Source organism: Myodes glareolus, chromosome 17 (assembly GCF_982192425.1).
Source record: "Myodes glareolus chromosome 17, mMyoGla1.1, whole genome shotgun sequence".
NCBI classification, from domain to species: Eukaryota; Metazoa; Chordata; class Mammalia; order Rodentia; family Cricetidae; genus Myodes; species Myodes glareolus.
Window position 1 is genome coordinate 26769674 of NC_142042.1, and position 27056 is coordinate 26796729.

A 27056-nucleotide genomic window follows, 5' to 3' on the forward strand; every position below is an offset into this window, starting at 1 on the left:
TAAAAGCGCTTTCGATATCCTTAATCCTGACTGACAGTGAGATTCATTCTTGGGCTCAAGGTAAAGTACAGTCACTTGAACCAAGGAAGTAACATGTGTTATTGGGGCAGACACTTCCGCTTTACCTTGTAAACATACTTCATTCCTTGGGGTTTATTGATTAAGTGTGTTGCTCTGATAGGTCAGGTTCAGCACTCAAAGTCCACTTGGGAAGGGGCACGTAGAGCTGGAGGAATCCTGGAGTGTCTGTGTTCAACTTGCTCATGTTATCCAGTGAACAGCACTCAGTCAGGTTTGGGCTGAGGGTTTGTATTTCCCATGTGATAGGAAGGAAGAACGGTGTGAAGAGACAACGGGGATTTCAGCAATAAAAACCAAACACCACGAATCAGTAACAATAAAGCGGGTTGACTAAGAGTATATCTTAAAGGATTTTTACCTTCTAATCACCTTATTTTCTACCTTCTTTACTCACACACTGAGTCACTGATCATTATTTTTATAATAATGCATCATGTACCATGATCTGGGCACTCCTTTAGACATTAAGCCCTCTGCATTCTTCTAACTCCCTCGCCATGCCATTGTTCCAGACACTGGTCTCTATCTATTTATTTATTTTACTTACATTACGGAGATACAATTTTCCTCTAGTGAAATGCTACTGTTCACATTTAGTAAAACACATAGGCGAAGTAACCAACCTGCCTGACAAGGTCCAGGACATCCCTAATGGCTCCAGAATGGAGTTCTTCCTTTCCTGCCTTTCTATTGCTCATTTTGTTCCTGTTAACCTGGCTTAGTTCTACCAGTCCTGGAAGGTCACAGACATGAACGTGAAAGTATAAAATATACCTTTATTTTTCCTGGTTTTTCGAGACAGGGTTTCACTGTGTTATGTAGCCCTGGCTGTCCTGGATCTCAGTCTGTAGACCAGGCTTGCTCTGAACGCACAGAGATCGGCTTGCCATTGCCTCCCCATCGATGGGGTTAAAGGGGTGGACCACCACCAACTGGCACAATATACCATTTTTGATTGGGCTTCTTCACTCAGAACGGCACTTTTGTTCAAATTTACCCATGGTGTGGGGCACACCATGATTTCTTTCTTTTTTACTGCATTGTGGGAACATGGTCTCTCCTGTCCCTACTGCCCTGGTTGTAAGACATCTGACCTGTTTTGGTTTTGGAACCAAACAAGATGTTTGTTCCAATCCTGGCACGACTCTGTCCAAGTAAAACTGGACTCTCTGACTTTTGAAATTCTACTTTTGTTCTTAGATTTAGGTCTTTCAAGGGGGCATCTCTAGCATGTCAAGATCCATCATGTGTGCAACCAAGGGGTGTGGGACGGATAAAAGTGGTGCCCAGTAAAGACGGGCAGGTCTATTTAGCCATCATACAAAGCAATAAAGGCTACATGCAGCAAACAGTACCTTGGCTAGGTTTAGCATCCAGCCTTGGGAAGCGTTGGCAGAGTTGCCAATGTCAATAACAGGCAGCACATTGAGCTTAAGGTATTATAAGGACATCAACAATTTAATGAGCAGCGACATCTTGTTGATTGCTTTATTTAATCCTTCTATCTGATGTAGGTACATTATAATCTCATCTTCAGAGTACAGCCTATGGTGGCATGGGATGTTAGGCATCTAAAGAAGTATGCAGCTGGTCATGGTGGGGCACACCTTTAGTTTCCAACGCTTGGGAAACAGAGGCAGGTGGATCTCTCGGAGTACAAGGCCAGTCTGAATTGCACACCTCTCTCCAGGCCAGCCAGAGCTACATAGGAAGTCCCTGACTCTAAAGAAGTATGTAATTCATACATAGCCCGTATTCTAAGGAGTGCAGTCAGAGCAAACGGTAAGAATGTGAACTGGAGCAGGTGTTAAGTCCAGTGGCATTGTACAACTCAATAGTATTAATAGTGTTGCTACTTTCTCTTTCCATTGGTATTTTATAAAGCCTTCTTAATCCCTGAATCTTCTCTGTTTGTGCTCACTGACACAGAAAGAATGTGATGTGTGGCACATACCTCTCTGAGACCTTACAAACCAGCTGCACAACTGTGGTTTTACAAGTTGAGTAATTTAACACTGCTCTTGATAACAAGCTTACTTAGATATTTTGTATATACAGTTACCAACAGCTTCCACCGAAACCCAGGTAAAACCAGAAGGATTTCAGGAGGCAAGGAGCTGCTTTAAAATTCTATTTGGCGCCCCAATAAAAACAATAATTTTCACGAATGTTGTCACTATCTTTCTTGCTTTCCTACCCAAAAGGGCCCTTCTGTGTTCTCTTCCCATGCTTCTCCTGGTTGGGTTGTAACTTTATTGATTTGTTTAGAGTGGAAGATGTCGCAGTGTTGTGTAACAGTTTCCTCTGAGATTAAAACATCCTATCCTGTAGAAAGCTCCTTAAACAGGAAGGTAAACAAGTCAAAAACAAACAAACAAACAAAACTCCAGGAAGTCCCTGAAACTGACCAGATTCACTAGACCCCTCCCTGCCAGAGTGAGCAATAAAAGCTCAGAGTCCCCCTAAGAGCCGGCAGAGTCAAGCTGCAAAGAAGACTCCTACAGCAGACCAGGTGCCTGGAAGATGTAGAAACCAGAGGTGCTGCTGGAAAGTGATTTAGACCAACTGAGACACCTGCAAGGGGCACTCTTCAGCCAGTTGAGATGTCCCCAAGCTGTGTAGCGTGCTCCAGTTCCCAGCTTTTGTGAGCTGTCACCCGTGCTTGGTGATACAGTGATCCTGCAGTCATTTCTGCTCCTGTAAGTATCCTCTCACCCATATTGCTCAGTAACCCCAATAAAACTTATTCATTGACCAACTTGGACTTTGGTCTCTGGTGGGTTTCCTATCTGGAGTGAGAAGATATATGTGTTTCATCTTCTCAGGGAAAATTTTGTCACGCAGCAAGCTGAAAGTGTCCCTTTACCTGGCAAGAATGCCCTGCATTTAATTGGGAAAGAAATACATTCATATGAAGCTGGATGCATTATACTTGAGGTTTTAAATGGTACCCAGTATTAGGAAAAACAGTATAGCTTTTTATATGGGTTTGTAAGATTGCCACCCAAGGGCTATAGATAGAGCAGCTGGACAGCATGAGTTTACTTCCCATGGTTCTAGAGGTCAGAAGTCAAGGTCAAAGTATTTCCGAGGTCGGCCTCTGTATTTTGTGTTTTAACAAGTAAAGCTTGTTTGAAGATCAGAGTGCAGAGCTAAGCCACTAGAGGCCAGGCAGTAGTGGCACACACCTTTAGTTTCGGGATTCAGGCGACAGATGGATCCGTTAGTTCAAGACCACCCCAGGCTTTAAGAAAAAACAGAGCTCACACAAAGGTGATCCCAGCACTTGGGATCCCATGCCTTTAATCCCAGCACTAGGAAGGTGGAGACAGGAGTGATATGATTGGGGGAGAGACGAATATAAGGTGGAAGGAGACAGGAGCTCGGTGCAGTCTGAGGACAGGACCGCCCCTTTGGTCTGAGCATTGGTAGAGGTAAGAACTCTAATGACTGCTGCTCTGCTTCTCTGATCCTTCAGCTTTCACCCCCGATTACCTGACCCTTGAGTGTTTATTATGAAGACCAATTAGAATTTGCGCTACAGGCTTCCGAGGCTGAGGCTGCCTTCTGGCTGGGTCCTCACATGGCCTTCCTTCTGTACCCTACTCCCTTCATGGTCTCCAGTCGTGCTGGATTAGGGCCCATCCACTTGACTTTAGATCTGTTCACATAGCCTCATTTTAATTACTTCTGATACAACCCCTCCTAGACAGGGTCATATTCTAAGGAATCGGGGACTGGTTCTTTAACATATGAATCGGGGCATACAGTTACAGCTCGGCACATAACACTTTCTCTCCGCCATACACAACTATTAATGGAAATAGATCATCCAAGAAATGTCACGAGTGGAGTTATATCTTACACAAGAAGGAGGTTGTTGGTTGTTAAATTGGGTCAAGTTTCAATCCCCCTCTAGAATTAGGTGCCTGTGTGCCCTCCGATGGTTCTAGGGGGAATGAAGGGAGGGACCCTCTTGAAAGACTTAGATCTCTGTGCAAGGCAGAATTTCTACAGCAACAGAGTCCAGTTTTATTTGTTACAAAGTTGTGCAAGGATTGGAACAAGTACCTTTGAAGGACCCCAACTCATTTTAGCCACAGTTATGTCATTTTGCAAAGAAGCTCAGTTCAGAGAAGGGCCCCCGGAATGCTGAGCAAAGCAGGATACCTGAGGTCAGAACGAGGACAGCCTTATCAGGCTGCAGGACAGGGGATTTATGGTCAGACATCTGGCGAGATATCCAGGACAGCCTTATCAGGCTGCAGGACAGGGGATTTATGGTCAAGACATTCTGGCCTGAGTGGAAACAAAGACTTCAAAAGACGACCATATGTGCTTGAGATATGGTCTGGTCAGTTATCTGGTTTCTTTGATCCAGGCCAAGGACCATGAGGCCTGCCCTCAAATTCACCCCTCGCCTCATTCAAACTGGCCAATGGGACCCCTGTAACCGCGCTTTTGCTTCTGTAACATTGCTTCTGCCTATATAAAGATACCCCAAGACGTAGCTCGGGGTGCTCAGTTCTCCATGTGACTGCAGCACCCACAGGCCTGTGAACAATAAAGTTTGCCTCTTGTTCTTGCATCCAGTGGCTCTCCGACCTGGTTCTTGGGCACAGGTCTCCATGCGTGTGAGACACCCTCTGGGTGCTCTTTCACCTTTATTCCAAAATCAAAGCAGTCCAGTAGATTCCTCTGCCAAAAAAAAAAAAAAAAAAAAAAAAAAAAAAAAAAAAGGACTAAGCGGTTTGAAACAGTTTGTAAACTGAACTTCCTATAAAGCAAGATAGTAGCGGGGTGTATTTAGAGAGAAAGGCATCAAGAGAAGGAAATGACATATTGAAGACAAAATCTGCCAACAAGCTGTTGAAAAGTTAACCTGCCCTCTGGGGATAGTGCTGCCCTCCTGTAATTCCAGCATTTGCGAGGACAAAAAATAGTTAGACTGCCAAATCTGAGGCTAGATTGATTGTGAGTGACAAGCCCATCACATAGTGAGACCCAGTCACAAGGAAAGAAAATAATTATTAAGATTTTAGCGTCTCTAACTTAAGTAAGAAATCTCTCCTTTTTTTTTTAAGTCACAAAAAAGGAATCTGACAATGATTAAATACAAGAAATGTGAGGTGGACTTTTTTAGTTTGGGGAGGAGAGAAGGAAGAAAGTATTTATATAATTTACAAATTATCTCAAAAATAGTATGAGAAGAGAAAGCTTGAACTTCAGCTTACCCCACTTGTTGGTAGAAAAAGAAAAAACATGAAAAGAAGTTGCCATGCTTTGATCATTTTATAAAGCACTGTAGTGTTCAAATTGCATGTGTGGGGAGAGAGAGAGAGAGAGAGAGAGAGAGAGAGAGAGAGAGAGAGAGAGAGAGAGAGAGAGAGATCAAAATTGAATCGATCTTACATAGGATCCAGAGATGTGGATCAAAGATGGAGCACTTCCCTAGCAAAAGCTAAGCCTAGGATTTAATCCCCAGCATCACAAAACGAAGACCTTGACAACAGGCTCCACCTGGGCCAGGCATGGTATCGGTATCGTAAGCCTCTAATACCCAAATTCTGGAGGCAGAGGCAGGTGGCTCTCTGAATTCGAGGCCAACTGGTCTACCCTGCGAGTTCTCGGCATCAACATAGAAATAAAAATTGATTCAACCTTGAATTCTAGGCTCAACCTAACCAAGAGAAACCACAGCAATCAGGCCTGTAAATAACAGAAAGGCAAAGCACTCAGGGCCGTCACCAGAGCAGAGTGAAGGACCGTGGTGTTGGAATATCTGTAAATCACATTTTTTTTTATTATGAACTTAGCGTCTCAGGTCTAGTCTAATGCCAAGGATAAAGCTTCCCAACCTGTGAATGTTTTGATAAAATCAAGTCACACGCAGAAATCCACAAAAAGCGCTCACTCCCCGGAGGATCCTGTAACTGCTAGCGTGCTACACTGACGTGACAAACAAACAAACAACAACACACGTTCAGGACGGCTAAGCAAGTTACCCCTCCACCCACCGCCCTCTACCAGCTGTCCGGGAGGACGGCCCCGCCCCTACTCAACGTTGGAGAAGCTGATTGGACGAAGTGGAGAGGGGCACGCGGCTCAACCAATTCGAAGAGCTCGACTCGCCCTACCCGCCCCTGACCTTAGAGCCTCGCTGCCGGTAGCGTCTGCTCCACCCGCACTTAGAGTATGTCCTCGCCCGAGGTTACGCATCCCGTGGCTGGGGAGCCGCCGGAAGCTGGGCTGCACTTGCGGGCGGCGGGAAGCGCGCTGCTGCTTTGCGGACTGGCACTGCTGCTGGGCTGGGTCTGGCTGCGGCGGCAGCGCGCATGCGGCATCCCTCCGGGGCCCGTACCCCGGCCACTCGTGGGTAACATGGGACACTTGCTGATGCCCCGCTTCCTGCGGCTGCAGTTCTGGCTGGGCCAGGGCGGCCAGACCGACACCGTGGGCTGGCACGTGCGCCTGGCCAAGCTGGCGGGCGTCTACGGCAACGTCTTCAGCTTGTTCATGGGTCACCATCTGATGGTGGTTCTCAGCGACTTCCACAGCGTGCGCGAGGCGCTAGTGCAGCAGGCTGAAGTGTTCAGTGACCGCCCGCGGATGCCGCTCATCTCCATCATGACCAAAGAGAAGGGTGAGCATGCCGCGGGCTGCGGACCTGGGGCAGCAGGTGACCACCTGCGTCCTGCCCTGAGCCGTGCGATGTGTGTGTGTGTGTGTGTGTGTGTTCGCGCGTGTGTGCTGCAGACGTGGTTTCTAGTGCGAGGTAAAAGTGGGAGACCCACGGGAAAGTTAGGAATGGGGGCGTGGGGAGGGGGATACCAAAGTATGGAATTAGAGACCACCCTCCTGGGAGTCATCTCTCCCATATGAGGCCTCCTCACTCATAAGTCTGTGACCCCAACATTCTTAAACTTTGGCCCTATTAGAAAAGGGAAAAGAAAATTCTTTTCACCCAGTGAAGGGACTCTAGTTAGCCCAGCATGACAACTATGGCTCTGGCAAACCTTACCTTCTGCCCAATTCCCTCTGCCGTCCTAAGAACTGTTAGATTATATTCCTAAAGCTAGCCACCAAGGACCGTTTTTTAATTTGGCCCCTTTCTTCTCCTGAGGCTGTCTACCAAGTTCCAGCTGTCAACCAAGTTCCAGCTATCAAAGTATTGAAGGTCAGCAATCAAAAGCCCCTTTGGCCACCTTAATTAATATGCCCAATCAAAATTAACCAGCTCATCCTAACACTGGGTTTTTCCTTTTACCTGTATACACTGCCATTTACCTACAGGCCAAATCTTCCTCCTCTCTATCCAGAGACACTCCTTTATCACTCTCCCACAAATAGCCCTTCCCTTCTTCCTTCCCCCTTTCTCCCTCTTCATCTATCTCCGGTCCCTTTGGGGTGAATAAGTCTTCCTTTGTGCTGAGAACTTGGTCTTGGGGTGTCTTGAATCGACTTCAAGGCCCCTCCATCCAGTGACTTTCAGTCGCAAAACTATAACAAGATATTTTCCCTTAAGAAAGTCCAGAAGCCAGCCAGGCGGTGGGTACGCACATCTTTAATTCCAGCACTTGGGAGGCAGAGGTAGGCGGATCTCAGTGTGTTCAAGGCCAGCCTGGTTTATAAAACAAGTTCCAAAACAGCCTGGGCAGTTCCACAGAAAAACCTTATCTTGAAAAACAAAACAAACAAAAAAGAAAACAAAGTTCAGAAGTCAACCTAGGAGCCCGTTGAACAGGATTTGTTGCTTCATAGCGTCTCTAATATTTTCGCAAAGAACATGGCTGCTGTCTGTACACGTCTTAAGATCTTGCTTGAGATTAAATTTAAAAGACTATTAGGGGAGAGGCAGTGGATATTTCAAGACTATGCCCCATGGTTTCTACTTCGTTCCCAAACTCCATGTGTATCTCCCTCTGCAGACACTGAGATGCTACCTGCCAATCCTGTATTCTGTCTTTAGACGCTGAAGTACAGAGTAAAGCCAGCGCTTTTCTTCATGGTGGGTGGTATATGATTTCACACTTTGACATCCCTGCCCTCACCTTGATTCCTAACTTTCCTGTGGACCCCCCCACCCCTACCCCGCATGGAGCCTCAGGAAGGCTCTGGAATTGGAGGCACCTTTAATCCAAGGAGACAGAAGTGAGCACTGGGCTAAGACAGGCAGAATTTGAGTGCTGTAGAAAGTGGACTTAGTTCTCGTTCCTAAGACCGCTCCAGCCTCTGCAGGAGACAGAAGGTGAATACTCTGGTTACTCTGCATCTTGTTGGCCTCTTGGCTAGACATGGGTTCAAGAGGAAGGGCTTATGACAGCCACTGTGCAAGATGCTTCTAGATTAAGACAGCAGTCTTTAGAAGTCTACTCTGGATGAAGTTTAGATCAAGAATACCCAGGTAATTTGGCCACTCATGAAGGAAGACAAAGCAATGTATCTTGGCTTGGCCCTCCAATGTTCTCTACACCGCTCATCCAATTTTGGTGGCAGCTCACTGACTTTATAGCCATAGGCCACAGTGTTCGGAATTGTGTTCCCAATGCTGAGACAGGAGAATCACTTTGGCTTTATGACTATTGTAGCCGGATTTTTTTTTTGGACTGTCAGTCCTCAAGTGACTGAAGAACTTCTTATTAATTATGAAAGCTTATTTAGCTTGGTCTTGTTCCCAACTAGCTTTTGTAACTTAAATTAACCCTTTTATATTCTGCCTCATGACTTGTTACCTCTCCATTTTGTACATCCAACTCCCTCGACTTCTCTCTGGCTAATTCCCTGTGCCTCAGATTCCTCCCAGAGTTCCTGTTTCTCTCCACAAGTCCTGCCTAGCTGTTGGCCATTCATCTCTATATTAAACCAGTCAGAAGGTGGATTTTACACAGTGCGTTCAAATATCCCACAGCAGGCTACCAACCTAGTGATGAGTTCCAGACGCAGTGAGAGAGTCCATGAACTACGGCCGAGAGTGACAGGAGAGGGGACTCAAGGCGTCCTCTGGTCTCCTCATACACCTGACTACACAAGTTACTCCCCCCAGTCTGTACAGAAAAACATACTTGTATTTATTCCTCACTTATAGGTAAATTACAGAAAATTAGACAAGACAATCAAAATCTGGGCACCAGAGAAACGGCTCAGTGCTTCAGAGCACTTGCTACTCTTCCAGAGGACGTGGGTTCTGTTCCCAGCACCCACAGGGCAGCTCAGAGCCGTCAGTGACTCCAACACCCTCTTCTGGTCTCAGTAGACACTAGGCACACACATGGTGTACAAGCATACATTCAGTCAGAGTGTGCATAGACATAAAATAAAAACACATCTTTAAAAAGCAAGTCTGTTCTCAAAGTCAAAGTTTTATAATTTTATAAGAAGAAGAGGATGTATTTCTGAATTGCTGATAGGAAGGGGTTTTTAAAACAAAACACAGAGCACAAGGAAAAGGTTGTTAGGCAGGCACAGTGACACACACCTATAGTCTCTAAGTTGGGAGATTGAGGCAGGAGGATTTTCACAACTTCAAGACTAGTGTAAGTTTAAGTGATACTCTTTAAAAAAATAATGAAAGCTTATTTAGCTTGGTCTTGTTCCCAACTAGCTTTTGTAACTTAAATTAACCCTTTTATATTCTGCCTCATGACTTGTTACCTCTCCATTTTGTACATCCAACTCCCTCGATTTCTCTCTGGCTAATTTCCTATCTTTAAAAAAATGTATACATGTGGACTGGAGAGATGGCTCAGTGGATAGGAGCATTTCCTGCTCTTTCAGAGATCCTGGGTTCAGATCCAGCATCTGTGTCAGGTAGTTCACAGCCACCTGTAACTTCAGCTTCCTGGAATCCGTGCCCTCTCTGGCTTCCGTGGGCATCTACATAGAGACATGGCACACACGCACACACACACACACAATAGATAATTTTTTAAAAAAATTTACACATAGTATCTTTAAATTTAAAGCTTATGCTTATCAAAAAATCACATGAAGGTTAACTATGCATTTAAAATATATAGTAAGAAAATATTCACACAGTATAATTGTGAATTGTGAACTAAAAAGCCCACAGTCACAGAAATGTGAATGAAATCACAGGAGATACATTTCAGCCCTCTAGTGGCAAAAAACAAGAAATTGCAAGGATCAAGTGATAGCAACTGCTTAACACAGATATTCATAGCCTTGTAGATGTACTTTTACTCCATTCTGAATCTCCTTAGAGCGGTCATATGACAGTGTCTATTCATGTGAAGATATCCATATTTTATGGCTCATCAATTTACCCTTAGTGATGTCTGCTAAATTTGGAGGATGTCCATATTCAACCATGCATTTGTCTACATAGATGTTTATATTGAAATGCTTCTCTTTTCCCGTTGCTGGGGATTGAACCCAGGGCTCTGTGCATGGCAGTTCTGCACTGTACTACTGAGATGAACCAGAACTCTTCAGAGACACGTTATAGAGGCACGTTAAGAACTCAACACCAGAACCAGGTCGGCATTCCATCTACAGCACACCACATGCTAAGGACTCAGAACATGGTGTTGGTTTGAATGTGGACTGTCCCCCATGGGCTCACGTGTTTCAACACTTGATCCTAGCTTGTGGTACCGTTTCAGGGCTTTACTGTCCCTTAGTCTGAGGCCTTGGAGTCCTTAGCATGGCCATGCTCACGTCAGCAACGCACATTTGTTCAGGACTTCATCTGTTCCTCACAGGAAGGAACTCAGGCTAAGATGATGAAGGACATCATGGAAAGGAAAGAAGAGAGGAGGAGAGGAGAACAGGGGTGCCTGGGGCCAGCCAACCAGGCAGCCTCCAGCCAGCCAAACATGGCATAGGACATACAGAGTGAAAGAAAGGTAAAAAGCCCCAAAGCAAAATGTAGATGAAGAGAAACAGGTTAAGGTGAGTTCTAAGAGCTAGCGGGACAAGCCTAAGATAAGGCTGAGCATCCGTAACCAACAGCATGTCTCCGTGTCATGATTTGGGAGCTGGTTGGTGGTACAAAAGAGAGCCTGCTGCGAGTATGGGTGCTTTTGGTTTGGAAGGTTTTCTAAGCCTGAATCTTCTCTTGTGACATAGAAAATGATATATAAATGCACAGTAATTTTAGGCATAAAAACTCATTGCTTTTCATTTTACAGAAGTTACAATAAATAACAACTTTTTAGCCAGTGACCCTAATTTAGTAAACTCAGCGTTTATTGGAAACAAATGTCTTTAGAATGAAACCTGATCAGTTGTCTTTGTCCGCATATGAACTTTGGCCAAGAGACTTGGAAATACAGAATACACCCCGCAACAGGTCCTGCTCACCCTTCGCAGGCCTGGCTCTCACCTTCCCCTCTATCCTTGGCAGGAATTGTGTTCGCACACTACGGCGCCATCTGGAAACAGCAGAGGAAATTCTCCCACTCGACGCTCCGTCATTTTGGTTTGGGAAAGCTTAGCCTGGAGCCCAGGATTATTGAGGAGTTCAAGTATGTAAAAGAGGAAATGCAAAAACACGGAGACGCCCCCTTCAGCCCCTTCCCCATCATCAGCAATGCCGTCTCTAACATCATCTGTTCCCTGTGCTTCGGCCAGCGCTTCGACTACACAAACAAGGAGTTTAAGAAGGTGCTGGATTTCATGTCTCGAGGGTTAGAAATCTGCTTTCACGGCCAGATCTTCCTGATCAACATATGTTCCTGGTTTTACTACCTTCCCTTTGGGCCATGGAAGGAACTAAGGCAGATTGAAAGGGACATCACCTGCTTCCTTAAAAACATCATCAAAGAGCACCAGGAGTCTCTGGATGCCAGCAACCCCCAGGACTTCATAGACATGTACCTTCTGCACATGGAGGAGGAGCGGAGAAACAGCAGCGGCACTAGCTTCGATGAGGATTACCTGTTCTACATCATCGGGGACCTCTTCGTGGCCGGCACGGACACTACCACCAACTCTTTGCTTTGGTGCCTGCTGTATATGTCAGTGAACCCGGACGTGCAAAGTAATTGATAGATTTGTTCTTTCCTCAGGGTAAAGGCAGGTAATTTAAACCAGGTAGCAACAACCTCTGTGATCTGCTGGCTTCGGGCCCTCATGTTCCCAGGCTGGGAAACAAAATATGCACTTGCGTTTTATAGGGAGCTTAAGACGTGAACAGTGAAGGCTCGGGTTTCTAGACAGACTAGTGCCGTGGCTCGCTCACCCCCGCCTCAATCTCCATAGTCCATTTTCCCCGTGAAATCTCTGAAAGTGAAGGAGCATTGGAGACGTGGGGTGTTGTAGGGCTAAACTAGTATTCATGGTCATCTGCGCCTTTTCAGCTTGCTTTGAAAATGGACAACACAAGCCCAAAAAAGTCAGTGAAAGTCATAGCTGGTCCTCCCACATCTGCCCAGGGACAGCAGGTGGCAGTGGCAGTGGCAGTTGGCAGTAAATCCTGGATGAGTAGGGGAGCATGGAGTGTTGGTTTCTACTTCAGCTGTCACTACAAACCTAGTCACCCGAACACACCTGCATTTGTTCTGAGTTATGTCAGAAATATGGTGTGCGCTTCCCCAGACTAAAGACGAGGGTGTTGGCCAGGCTGTGTTGCCCTCTGGAGGCCCTAGAGGGAAATTCATTCCCTTGCTCTTTCCAGCTTGTTTGACTTGTGGTCCTCTTTGTCTTCAGAGCCCCCAAAGCCGCAGCACTCTGACCTTGCTTCCAGGTTCACATCTCCTTCTGACTTAAATTTGCCTGATTTTAAAACCCGTGCTACTTAATAATGGGTTCGTGTTCTGAGACTATGGCATTAGGGGATGACGCAGCCATCACAGAGTACACTTAAACTAAGGTCACCATAGTGTCACCTGGCAATATAACCTTATAGGACCACACTTGTGTATCTGGTCTGTGATTGACTGAAGTTTTATTCCATGGAGTATGGCTGTACTTGGATGGGGATTTATAGCTCAGGATGTGTTCTCCGTGTTTACATCTTTAATTTAGTTGGGTCAGTCTACTCCCTTCTGCTATGTGCTATCAGTGGGCTATGATTTTATGTATCCACGGAGGTTTATGTGCTAGAAGTTTGGTCCTCAGTGGTGTCATACTGAGGAGGTAGAACCTTGAGGTCCCTAGAGCGAGGTAGGAGCTTGAGGAAGCTCAGCCTGGAGACCAAGGTTTTTGAGGAGTCAAGTATATGAAGGTAGAACTGAAAAAGCACGGCCGAATCCTTTCCCCTCGCCATCTCTTGCGTCCTCCAGCAGGCTAATGTAGTTCTTAGGGGACCCTAGTTAGTTCCCGTGAGAGCAGGTAATTACAAAAGGAGCAGCCTTGGCCCCTGAGTCCCTCGGGATTCCTAGTTGCTATGGCCACTTCCTTGCACATGCTCTCGGCATGCTATCTGCCAGTAACCAGAGGGGGCTGGTGTTCTTGGGCTTGGGTCTTCCAGAACTGTGAGCTCAGTGTTCCTTTATGAAGCACCCAGCTCCAAGTGTTCTGTTACAGAGCCTGAAAAGGGACCAAGACACCGTGGAAGGTGTCAAAGCCCCAGGAGGTGGAGTTGTGAACTTCTTCAAGGGTCCATTTTTTTCCCTGCCATAGTCATCGTGACTCCCTGTTTTAACTAGCTATTGCTAAGCAACAGCTTCTTCCCAAACTTAGTTGCTTAAGACAATGGCTTTGTTATTATATAAAGCTCTTGAGTCTCCAGAGTCCAGGTTGGTAAGGAGTGCACATATAAGAACCCATGTTAGCCAGCTTTTCAGTGCTGCAACCAAGTGGGGTTGCTAATCAGCTGACAAGAGAGACATATTTCGGCTTGTGGTTTCCGAGGACTCAGTCTGTGGCCTGTTGACTCGGTTGCCAGGGGGACTGTGGTAAGGCAGCGTGTTGTGGAGGGGACTTTCCTCTGGGCAGATGCAGAAGACAAGGAAGGACGTTCCAGGGTTGCACCAGTCTCTTCAAGGGCACACCCCCTGGACCTAAATCCTCCCAGGAGGTCCTCCCTCATAATGAGACCACTGTGGGGAACCATAGTGCAACCACAGGCTTTTGCGGGACGCCCTCAACTACGGCAGACCCACGGGTAGGGCTCCTTGTATATTTTGGACTTTCACATGCTGTAACAGCTTAGAGAGTCACATGGTCACGTGAGAGTTTAGTTCTGGGTGCCTCTGAGTCCAGAATGCTGTTTCTTTTGCCCACTCTGTTCTGCATGCCCCACCCCCAGTGGCTTCTTGTCCCTCCTAGTCCTGAATGAGGTCATCATTGACCACTGATCCCTTGCTGGGCAAAGTTCTGCTGTGGGAGTTCCTTCAGCTCCTTCAGCCAATCGCCGCTGAGTTACCAGCCCATTGGGGCGTGGTCTCTCCCTTTAAAAAAAGCAGCGGCTGTCCTCCACTCTCTTTTTGTCTTCCGGCTCCGTTTCCGGCCCCTGGACTCCTTTCCTGTTCGCGCGGAGGGGCTGTTGTCTGGGACGGTAATCTGTAAGTTTTTTCCCCTTTGAATAAATAACCAATTATATTAATCATAATTCCAAACTGGTGTGGGATTGTCTGTGACTTACGCCTTCAAAGTTCGCCTAACAGTGCTGACTCGGGTCTCCTAGGCTTATCTGTGCTCTGTTCTTTTTCTTTTTGCATAGAAAAGGTCCATGAAGAAATTGAAAGGGTCATTGGTTGTGACCGCCTTCCTTCCCTCACAGACAAGGCCCAGATGCCATACACAGAAGCCACCATCATGGAGGTGCAGAGGCTGTCCATGGCGGTGCCCCTCGCCATTCCTCATATGACTTCGGAGAAAACAGGCAAGTTAGGAGCCTGCCTTCTCTGCATATCCCTGAGGGCCTGCAGAATGTGGGGAGGGGTGTGCTCACAGCTGAACCAGCTCTGTGTCTCAGGCTGGAAGATCCAGAGATTGTCGTGACCCTTAACTGTCATCATGGGTGCAGGGACTGCAGTCATTACCAGGAGCCCCGCCCCCACCTCGGGTGCACGCACACTTGCACTAGCAAAACGTAAGGTCATCCTTTACTTCGGCTGTTTGGGCAGAAGCCACTCTGGAGTTGACACTGGCCCCTCTACTCGTTCCCAAATTAGCTCACTTTGTTTGTCAAAATTCTGCAACCAAAGTGTACTTACTTAAAAACCAAAATGTCCCAGTCTGACCCTCCCCGTTATAACGAAGGGCGCCACACACCTGTAGTCCCGGGGAGGCTGCAGCAGGTGAGTTGGGACTTCAGGGGCAGCTCTGTTTCAGAGAGACAGAGACAGGTTGATGGGGAGGGCAGAGTTTAAGGCTTCTTGAGAGAGCCCAGAAGGCAAATTAGACCCAGTGCAGTACTCAGCCCCTGTGGGGTCTTGGTCGGCCTGCAGCTGGCGATCGTGGGAGTTGAGCTGCCTGCAGATCTTTTTTCATAGGTACCTTCCCCATCATGTCGTGTGCCCAGAAACGCCTGTAAGCTCTTCCACCCTGTGCTGCGTAGTTTTCTGTCAGCCTGACACAAGCTAAGGTCATCTGAGAGGAAGCAACCTGAATTTAAAAAATGCTTCCAGAATATCGGGCTGTAGGCAAGCCTGGAGGGCAGAGGTTCCCAACCTTCCTCATGCGGTGACCCTTCATTACAGTTCCTCATGTTGTGGTGACCTCAGCCCATAAAATTATTTTCATTGCTACATCATAACTGTAATTTGCTACTGTTATGAATCGTAAAGTCTGATATTTCTGATGGTCTTAGGCAACCCCTGTGAAAGGATCATTTGACACCACCCCCCAGGGGTCTCGACCTGCAGGTTGCTTTGGTCATACTATATTACATTCTGGTAATAGTAACCCTGATTCAGACACATTCTGAGTGGATCTTAAGAGTATATAAATCATGGGAAAAGCTTACCTGAATGTCCTATTAGTGTTTTTTCTTGCTTGTAAGTTTTTATGGCCTGACTTGGCTCATAGGGCCTGACTTGATTCAGCACCTAGCCCCACCCCTCCCATCTCAGACAGAGAGAACGTGCTGGTTGATAAGATCTGTCTCCCCTCAAGAACCTCAGAATTTGGTCTCTGCCGATTATGGTGTTAAGTCGATTGTAGTGAGGGGCTGTGGGCAGGCCTTCTTTTCATCCCGCCCGGCTCCTGCACAGCTAGCTTAGCCCCGGAAATAACAACACACAAATTGTATTCATTTAAGCACTGCCTGGCCCATTATCTCTAGAGAGTTAGTTACTGACTAACTCTCATATCTTGATATTAACCCATTTCTAATAATCTGTATAGCACCACAAGGTGTGGCTTACCGGGAAAGATTCAGCATGTCTGACCTGGTGACTGGCTCCATGGCTTCTGCCTCATAGCCCTCTTCCCAGCATTCTGTTCTGTTTACTCCGCCTACCTAATTTTCTGTCCTATCAAGGGGCCAAGGCAGTCTCTTTATTGACCAATGAAAATAACATAATAGACAAATAACCCTCCTCCATCAGTCGATAAATAGTTTCACTCTTGAAACCGTGATGTTGAAGGAAATGAAGCGAGAGCGTGGCTCTGACTTTCTGTTTGTCCTCTGCAGTCCTCCGAGGATACACCATCCCTAAAGGCACGGTGGTCATTCCCAACCTGTGGTCAGTGCACAGAGATCCAGCCGTTTGGGAGAAGCCAGATGACTTCTGTCCTGATCGATTTCTGGATGACCAGGGACAACTTCTGAAAAGAGAAACTTTCATTCCTTTTGGGATAGGTCAGTTAAACCTTGGTTTTTAACTTCATCATCGTGTGTGTGTGTGTGTGGGTGTGTGTGTGTACATGCGTGCATGCGTGTGTGCGTGCGTGCGGTGGGGAGGGAGACAAATGTCCCAGCACACACCAAAGGACAACTCGAAATAGCTCTCTCCCACTATGGGGGCTTCAGGAATTGAATTCGGGTTGTCAGGTCTTGGATGTCAGGGCTCCGGTGTCAGCAAGTGCCTCTCCCATGTCATAGGCCTGAGACCAAACAGGTCCCAGTCTTCTAGGCTTGTGTGAGAGCTTCTCTACCCTCAGGTCTTTCTTTAGGTTCCTGGATTGACGCACACAAGTCCTTTCTGTGGAAATGAAAGGTTCTAGAAACTTTGGTCTGATTTCCCTCTTAGTCCTCCAGGTGACAGGGAAGGTGGGCGGTAGGGTGACTCCCGCATGGGATCCGTGGCTAGGAGCACAGTGGTGAACGGCTGTGTGGGTACATAAACTGAAGGAGACTGGTTTATGTGGCAATTTTACTTTAAAACTCCACAGTCTCAGGTCAGAGACCTGCTACAAACGCACAGGGCTGTATAATAACCGCCCCTTCTCTGATGTCACTTACAGGGAAGCGGGTGTGTATGGGAGAGCAGCTGGCAAAGATGGAATTGTTCCTGATGTTCGTGAGCCTGATGCAGAACTTCACCTTTGCCCTACCCGCGGGTTCTGAGAAGCCCATCATGACTGGAAGATTCGGTCTGACGCTAGCCCCCCATCCGTTTAATGTAACTGTCTCAAAGAGATGAAGGTGCCCCTGAGAAGAGAGGAGGGGACAACAGCCAAATCCGTGTCCTAGACAGTCTTCTGTGCTGTTGCGTGTGGGCCCAGCGACTCAGCACAGCCAAGAGAGACTCTAGACGAGAGCCCTGGGTGTTGGGGGGGGGGGGCTGGGCGTGCCACACCATGGATGCCTCCTTCCCACTGGGACGCACGGATGATGGGTTTAGTTGTGCAGATTCCATCGGGAGCAGACCTCATCTCGGCCTCCGTCATCCCGTGGTAAAATGAGGGTAATGAACTTTCTCGTGGCCTCTCTGCTATTAGCAGATGCTGGACACTTCAGGAGTAGATCTGCATTCAGGCCTTTCAGGGCCCTGACATGGAAGTGTGTTCAGCATGGACACTTGGTCAGAAAGGGGTACAGGCCTAGGTTATATTGAGGTAGAAGTTTTTCTTTTAAATTTTTATTTTTTTTTTAAGCGTAGGGTCTATGTCAGTTTCCTTGGGCTTGTCTTATGAGGATCTTTTGGGTTTAGGGCTGGGTTCTTTACTTTTATAGAGCTAGGATGAAATGTCCCCTTGCCCGCTATGTTGAGGAAAAAGAAACATTCTCTTGATGTCATTGTCTACCCTTGTGTCCGCTGTCTGTAAGCACAGAAGCTGAGAGCCTGGTGTACAGCCCAGGTCCCCTTTGCCCAGCAGCCATGCAGTTGCGCCTTGGCCTGGGCTCTGGATGCTGGGCTGGGAAACTGAGTCATGGAATTGTGGGACTGGTCAGGAGCAATGTCTCAGTCAAATGATCTGAACCCTCCTCTCCTGTTGTGTTACCAGCCATAGTGTGACTAACTTGAATACTCTCCAAGATAAGAAGCCATTTCTTCATGGGGCCCTCTAATGACCCTTCCAGGGGCTGCAAGAAAATGTGGGAACGGCTTTATGACTATGTGGATGACTGTGGGCCTTCTGCTGCCAGGGGTAAGGATGAGCAGTGGCAAAGCCATCCGTTACAGTAAACAGTGTGCAGCTCCGTGTGCCGGAGTCTAGCCCTTCCCTCGGGTCTCCCACAGCACTGTGGAAGGAACCGTGAAGATGGGAGCGTTTCTTTGTGTGCAATCCTCATGCCAAGGGAGCTGAGGCTTTGCAGTGCTAAGGCCCGTGATTACAAAACACCCTCACTGGTCTCTAAGACACTTGGCCCTGTGACTGGAAAGCACTTTCTGAGCCTTTCTCAGTATTGACCCCCCACGGTCCTGAAGCTGCGTCCTCAGTGACCATGTCCCTCTTCATCCCAGTGGACCCCCCTGGGACCAGGCTCCACACTGCTGCCTCCTCCTCCATGTGCCTTATTCTTGGCAGACGCCTAGGCAACTTGGGAGTGAGTTAGGGAAGGTGCTTGAGGGGAGAGCCCATCTCTGTGTTTATTGCTGTCTTTAGGATAGTTTTAAAATGCAGTATAATTTGCCTTACCTGTTTAAGCCAGTATTTAAAAATTTACTAGGCTTTTTGTATCATTTGAAGTAACCATGTTAGGCAAATGTAGAACGATGCCTTACCTGCCAAAACCTAATACAGAATGAAAGTTTCCAGCATCTTCCCATAGCCTTCTTGCCCAGGTACCCAGGCAGACCCCCAAACGCTTACCGAGGGGGAAATACCAGCTGCGGAGTAAAAAGGAAAAGGTGGAATATTGTATAACCGAGTATTGATTAATTTTTGATTCCTCATTCTTTATATTATCCACCGTAATGTTTTCCCTTTTGTAAGTTATAAGCACTCTCAAAATAGATTCAGGAAGTGCAGTCTAATCTTAGGTGCCCTGAAGACTGTTTTAGGTCAGCGCACTGAGTGCGGAGGGACAGAGTGAGGCTGCACACCATATGGGTAAGATGGCGCCTGGGTGGGCACGCTGCACCTTGACCAGGATAGCATGTCCTGGTCTGACACTCGTAAGGTCCTTACTCCTCCACTCGTGAATTTCTGGACCTCCTAACCAAAGACTTCATATCGTACTTGAAAAAGACGTCTGCCTTCTATGAGATGACGTCAGAGTCCTGTGTTTATCGAGCAGTTTAATACCATGCCTCAAGTTGTAGCGCTCTGAAAATCCCGTTATACACTTCTCCACAGATGGGCTGTGCTTTTCCCCAGCTGCCAATATTTTACGTGCTTCATGTTTCATCTGAAATGTGAAAATGACTTTAGTTAGTTTTCGGGGCCTAACAAGGTCTGGACCTCATCTTTGATGTTGCTCTTATTAAACCTTTAATTTAATGGACACAATGTCATGTCTAGTTTGTGTTTACTTATTTTTCGTTGCTTAGCAATTTTTGTTGTTTTTACCAAATTTTAGTCAAAAAGGAAGAGGAAACAGACCTCAAGGTGGAGGGGGCACAATGTAGTACAAACCTAGCCTTTAGACAGGAGGGTAACTTATCTTAAAATATACCCTCAGAGGACCTGGTATAGAGAGGTGTCCAGGCAAAACACATTTTCTGTGATTTATTTGATGTGTGTGAATGTTTTGCCTGATGTGCACCTGTGCACCACACACATGCTTAGTGTCCACGGGGGCGAGAAGATGCCATCCCCTGGGACTGGGGTTACAGACATTTGTGAGCTGCCATGTGGGTGCTGGGAACTGAACCTGGCTCCCTTGTAAGAGCAACAAGTACTTTTAACTGCTGAGCCAAATTTTCTTATGTCTCACACCAAACCCCTCCACAGATTAGAGAAGGCTGTGTCTTGTGTAAACCTGTTGTGGCAAATTTCTGGTGTGTGTCTCTAGAGGTTAGCTAGTGATCTCAGCAAGATCGTCGTGTCTGTTGATTGAGATGAATGGTATATGCACATCTATAATGCTGTGTAGGCGGAAGTTTCTGTCCCACCCAGCCCTACAGCCATTCACTTCCAAATAAACACACAGGCTTATATTAGTTATAAACTGTCTGGCCTATTGTGTGGGCTTATTATTAACTACCTCTTAAAACATAAATTAACCCGTAATTCTTATTTATGTTTAGCCATGTGGCTTGGTCCCTTTTCTTAGTAAAACATTCCCATCTTGCTTCCTCTGCTTCTGGATGACGACTGGGTCTCTGCCTTTCCTCTTCCCAGAATTCTCCTCGTTTGGTTTCCCTGCCCATACTTCCTGCCTGGTTACTATCCAATCAGTGTTTTATTAAACCATTATGAGTGACAGATCTTTACAGTGTACAAGAGCATTATTCCACAGCATTTCCCCTTTTTTTCTTTTCAAAAAAAGAACTCTGACTCTAATCTCCTTCGTTTAGCTTTTTTCCTGACCATTATCCATAACAACTTGTAACCAACATTCTAAACAAAGACAAGCATCTAGAATCCATTTTAGGGGAATGGGGATATAGTTCTTTAGGCTACTTCCTGCTGATTGAGGGTACAGATAATCTTATGCAGACCCAAAGAAAACTTAACATTATGATTAAGTCCTGACTGGAGTATTCTGTGAGGCTGGATCATCTCAGCCAGCAGTCTTGAAGCTGTTGTGGATATAGAACTCAGAGGAAACTGCTAAGGGGTGCTCTGAAACATTGTATCATCTGAGACATCCATTCCCATTGGATATTTTTCAGGGGGTCCTCCTTGACCAAACCTTATTTTTCTTAGCCCAGAATGAATCCAGAGTCCTGAGTGTGTAATATGTGTCAAGTAAAGTCTTGACACATAATTAATATAGAGAATAATTAATATAGAATATATGTTCATAATTAACATAGAGAATATCCTTAGGCCTTGATGGTCTGTAGATATTTTGGTAAGTGACTTTCTTTTAAAAGGCAGTTGCTCCAAGTAATACTTTCTAACTTAGATCACACTTGCCATCCAACTCACTATCCAGGGAGAGAAAAACAATCTTCCTCCTCCTCCTCTTTTCCTCCTCCTCCCCTCCTCCTCATGTCTCCTCCTCTTCTCTGTCTCTCTGCCTTCTTCCCTCTCTCTCACTCCCTCTTCTCCCTCTATGCTATGTTATAGCATTCCTATGCTAGGGATTGGGAATTGAACAGAGGGCTTTGTACATGCTAGTTGCTAGGAAATACCACTGGCCTACATTTCCACAATTATCACTTTGTTTTACCATACTTGGTGCAGGGAAACATAACACGTGTTATCTATATTGTCTCTTTACAGAATCCGTGAAGTGATGGTTACCTCCATGCTTCGGTTCTGATGAGATGCTAAGCCTAGGTTAAGTTAAAATTCTTTTGTTCAGAATCATAGCACTTCGTTTTTCTTAGTCTATTATCTGTCACTGGGGAAAACTTAACAAGTTCATCCTGGTGTTGTTTGATGTATCCTTTAAAAGAAAGAAGTTACGTAAGCAAATATAAAGCACTAAAACAATAATAATTTCGGGCTCCAAAAATAGGTACAGAAGAAACTTAGCCCACCACAGTAAAAGCCATCCATGTAGAACACAGCTAACATCACAATCAATGCAGGAAAGCTGAAGGTTTGTTCTTCATCATTCGGTACAAGGCAAACCTGCTTGAAGGCTTGTTCTTTAATATCTGGTGCAATGAAGGCAACATTGCCCAGCCCTGTGCCTCAACGGTGGCCCATTCCAAGGCTTATCCAGAAATAGTAAGAAAAAGAAAAGAAATGAAAAAAGATACAGGCTGAAAAGGAAGAGGCAAAAGATTCTTCAGTGTACACTCATGACCACACACGTTGGAAATCCTAGCAATCCATCATAAAAGCTGTTAGAATAAACATGTTCAATAATGGTGTAGTATACATAGCCACACAGAAATCAGTGTTTTTATACAGGAACTACAAATTATCCAAAAATAAAAATTATGAAAATTCCATTTGTAACAACAACAACAACAAAATGAAATATTCAGGAGAAAATTTAAGACAAGCTCAAGATGTATATGCCATATTCATAAATATATACCATACTCATGAATTATAAAATAAAATAATAATAGAAATGAAAGGAGATACAGAGAGAAATGCAAAGACACCCCATGTCCATAAACTGGAAAAATTACTATTATTAAAATGCCTATACTACTCAAGGTGATCTGCAGAGTTTACCCAATTCCTAATGAAATCCTTTACAAATATAGATAAGAATCTATATGGAACCTTAAAAGATCCTAATTATACAAAGAACATTTTGACAAAACAACAACAAAAAACTAGTGTCTTCATACTTCCTGCTTTCAAAATATATGATGATGCTTTTTGTTGAAGGATAATTTGATCACCCTGTATGAAAGGCACCTTCTGCTTGGTTTAATAAAGAACTGAGTGGCCAATAGCTAGACAGGAGAGAATAGGCAGGACTTCTGGGGAGAAAGAGAACCTGTAGAAGATTCTGAGGTGGGCAGGAGACACCAGTGAGACACTGAGGGAGTTGGACATACATTGTGGAGGAAAGAAAAGACAAAGAGCCATGCGGCAGAATGTAGTCTAACAGGTTAATGTAAGTTATAAGAGCCAGTTGGGAACAAGCTTAAATTGAAGACCAAACTTTCACAATTAATAAGTTTCTTTGCTATTATTTGGGGATTGGTAGTCCATGAAAGTCTGCTTACAGCTTTAGCAGTCTAAACAATGTGATACTTGCAAGTCAGTCATGATGGCTCTTGTCTACAATCACAAGACTCAGGAGGCTGAGGCAGAAGGATTGCTGTGAGTCCAGGCCAGGCTGGCTTACAGTGTGAGACACTGTATTAAGTAAACCAGACATACAAACAGCAGGACCAATACCTCTTGTTCTCAGTCATATGTTGAAATTAAAACGCTACCTCAGGAGCCAGCAGATGGCTCAGCACTCCCTGTCAAACCTGGGGACCTGAATTCAATCACTGGCTCTCTCAGAAGGAGAAACCAACTCCCCACAGTTATCTCGTGATCTCCACATACATACTATGGCATGGTGGTGACAGCATTTACCCTCCTCCCTACAGTAATAATAATAACAAAATAACTGGATAATATACTTAAAGTTACCGCAGTGGGAGTTTGAAGATGGCTCATTTGGTAAAGTGCTTGCTAATGCAAGTGTTAGTACCTGGGTTCAGATCCCTAGCACCACATTTTAAAAAAAAATGAGAGAGCCAGACAGTGGTGGCGCGCGCCTTTATTCCCAGCACTCAGGAGGCAGAGGCTGGTGGATCTCTGTGAGTTTGAGGCCAGCCTGGTCTACAGAGCAAGTTCCAGGACAGGCTCCAAAGCTACACAGAGAAACCCTGTCTCAAAAAGCTAAAAAAAGAAAAAAAAATTGAGGCGTGTATAATGTGTATAATCTCACTGTTGGAGAGGCAGAGAAAAAATTTTTTGCCAGTTTTCTGGCAGGCCCTGGCAGGCCCTGGCAGTTTCTCACTACTGACATCAGTGAGGGGATGGCTAAGTTGCACACAATCCTTTATAAAAAACAAAACAGAACAGAATGAAAGGGAGATGTTGTCTCAAAATATGAAGTGAACAGCAATTGAAGAAGACACCCAACGTTGACTGTCACACACATACATACACATACTATGTGCACATAACCACCACATCCACACAGACAGCCCACATACATATACTCCCAAGAACATATACATACACCACACACATACACACATAGCACATATACTTGCATATAGATATATACATATATATACCTGTCATGTGTACACATCTACCGCATGCCCACACATATGCACCACACAAGCAAATTACACACCACACACACCAACCCACACACACATACACACAAATTACTCGAAGACAAAAGCACATAGTAATCACTGGAGTGTGAACGGCTATGAATGGGGATAGTGGGGAATTGGCCGGTGGATACCAAAATACAGTTCCCCAGGAGAATCAGCTGGAAAATTCTATACAGTACGATAACTATGGTTCATAGTAACCTGTAGTGTATTATGACGTGTTAATAGTGATTGTCTACTTGGCAGGATCGAGAATCGCCTAGGAGACAATTCTCCAGCCATGTCTGTGAGGGAAGTTCTAGATTGGACTAATTGCAGTTGGAAAGACCCACTTTAACTATAGGAGGAGAAAGGTGAGTTTGAGGACATTTAAGAAAAAAGACCCCCGACAGAGGTGTAGGAGGAGGCCCGCTTGTTTGTCCCAGGTGCCCAGAACTGAAATAATCACACAGAAACTATATTATTTAAAACACTGCTTGGCCCATTAGCTCTAGCTTCTTATTGGCTAACTCTTACATATTAATTTAACCCATTTCTATTAATCAGTGTATCCCCACATGACTGTGGCTGTGGCTGTGGCTGTGGCTGTGGCTGTGGCTGTGGCTGTGGCTTGCAGGCTAAAGTTCTGTCTGGCTCCGGCAGGGCTACATGGCTTCTCTCTGACTCCACTTCCTTTCTCCCAGCATTCTGTTTAGTTTTCCCTGCCTAGCTCTGTTCCCCTATAGCTCTGTTATAGGCCCAACTAAACATAGTCACAGCTCACAGAGGGCCATCTCAAGCCAACTGTGAAAGCCAATACCCATGTGGGCGTGGCTCGCAGCAGCTGTGGTGACTTGGGCTAGGCCGGCTCCCACTACTGCATCAACAATCAGGCATGGATGGAGAAAGGCTCCTGGCCCACCCTCCTTACTGTTGAACTGCTGGCCTCTGATAGGTTCTGGGAAAGGGAGAGCCTTTGTTTTCAGTTGTGCACCCACTGCTAATCCCAACAGGCTCCGATAGACTTGCTCAAAGCGCCTGATCACATAGACAGTCCTCGAGAAACTTGGCGCTCTGCAAAACAAACCGAATCGAAATGTGAGAAAGATTTGTAAGAAAGTGGGATGGATAGACAGAGGGTGCAGGGGTGGGGGGACGGTAATCAGTATTCATTTTATAAGGGTGGGGAAGAAAATTTTGATTAATAAGAGTATGTGTATAATATGGGCCGGCAAGATGCCTCAGTGGGCAAAGGTGCTTGCTGTCAAGCCAAGCCACCTGAATTTGGTCCCTGGGACTCTCCGTGGTGGAAGGAGAGAACTAACTCCCACAAGTTAGTCTCTGACTTCCACATGACACACATGTGCCCATACTCATACCCACATAAAGCATGTGAACATGTGTCTCCTACATAGAGTGAAAATAAACAGTACCCCCATGCCCTCCATGGCCCCACCCCTTAGGAATTCTAAGGAAATATGTCTCCCTCCCCCCCCACGCCTTGAGAAGAAGCTCTCGGTTGCTCCCTCGTGAACAAAATTCTCTCCGTTAAAAATCTGAAGGCAAAATCTCCATTGGCAAGGAAAGAATTTCTGGGATGGGTTCAGAGCTACTGGGTTGCATTTGCAGTGTGTTCCCTCTGCCTTGTTGACGAGAGGTGGAATAGCAGGAAAACACCAGCATGGTGCACGAAGGTCAGCACAGACAAGCTGGATCACGAGGCTGGCTGGCAGCACAGCACGAGGCAGGTAAAGCCCTGTGGGAATGCGCAGAGGGGGATGGGGAGGCCAGATGAGAGCTACTTCAGATCCCAGTCCCGCTCTCTCTCTTGGTTTTTTGATATAAGATTTCTTTGTGTAAGAGTCGTGGCTGTCCTGGAACTCGCTCTGTAGACCAGGCTGGCCTCAAACTCACTGAAATTCGCCTGTCTCTGCCTGGGATTAAAGGCGGGCGCCAGCACTGACGGACTGAGTCCCTGCTCTCTTTAGGCCTTGAGTCCCTCTTCTGTCGGGGACTAGGAAAGACATTTGGACTGCTCTGTCTCTCACAGATTCCCGCGAAACATCTGGGTTGAACTCACTGATGGATAATAACCTGACCCCCACTACTATAACTACCTCTCTGCAGTTCCTAGATGTAGCGAGTTGAGAAGTTTCTGCATTGACATGTTCAGGGACACAGAGGGTGGGGAAGACTAAGCTGGTAAAGGTGTCTGCGGAGGGGCACTACACCTGCCGTTGTCTTTCTGCGGAACTTTAGCATGCATGTCCTTCCTTTGGGCCTTGATCCCCTATATATCACAGACTAGAGCCCAACTAGATCATGGTTCTCAACCCTAAAGGATTTTAGAGTCACATTGGGCATTTGATAGAGACATAGATGGCGATGATCCACTTAAGACCAATGAAACCTGATCACTGGGGTCAGGACTGAGTGGCAATCAGTGCACTTCGCCAGGACATAGTCAAAAATCAAAATTATCCACACACGCAAAATCATGTCATGTACACAAACTCAAGGCACATCTGTGTGAGCAAGACAGTGTGTAGTTAGCTCAGAGAAAAGGACTAATTCACAGACCTAGCACCTAAGGACCCCTAATGTCTGACAAAGGGACCCTGTTACGTTACGCACATAGCAGTCAGTCTTAGAAAGAGATCTCTATGACCTTGGGATAATGCAGCAGCCAGATCCCAGGAGGGGTGACCCTGATGACCCTTCAAGCATTTTCCTCCCGGGCTGGTCAGTATGAACCAGTGTAAACACTGGGTTGCTGTGGAAATGACGGTGTGGAACTTTAGAAGCTAGGTCACAAAAACACTGTGA

General features: G+C 46.0%; 1 protein-coding gene and 1 long non-coding RNA gene across 4 annotated transcripts; one reads left to right on the plus strand and one right to left on the minus strand.

The window, feature by feature from the left end:
• Nucleotides 1–4089: 4089 nt before the first annotated feature.
• LOC148119343 (uncharacterized) lies at nt 4090–6133 on the minus strand. Its single transcript, XR_015735305.1, has 2 exons — nt 5940–6133; nt 4090–4779 (listed from the first exon to the last, which is right to left on the minus strand). It is a non-coding gene; the product is annotated as an uncharacterized LOC148119343 (long non-coding RNA).
• A 115-nt stretch (nt 6134–6248) lies between these two features.
• On the plus strand, nt 6249–19830 carry Cyp2u1 (cytochrome P450 family 2 subfamily U member 1). Of its 3 annotated transcripts, none has more exons than XM_087897564.1 (6): nt 6249–6724; nt 7205–7258; nt 11447–12082; nt 14768–14869; nt 16625–16792; nt 17398–19830. In XM_087897564.1, the coding sequence occupies exons 1-6, from the start codon at nt 6277–6279 to the stop codon at nt 17574–17576; spliced, it is 1587 nt and encodes a 528-aa protein (XP_087753690.1). In that variant the 5' UTR covers nt 6249–6276; the 3' UTR covers nt 17577–19830. The 3 variants fall into 3 exon arrangements, with proteins under 3 accessions (XP_087753690.1, XP_087753689.1, XP_048312762.3); XM_087897563.1 differs by having other exon boundaries at nt 6253–6724; nt 14708–14869; XM_048456805.3 differs by lacking the exon at nt 7205–7258 and having other exon boundaries at nt 6257–6724; nt 14708–14869.
• The last annotated feature ends 7226 nt before the right edge of the window (nt 19831–27056 follow it).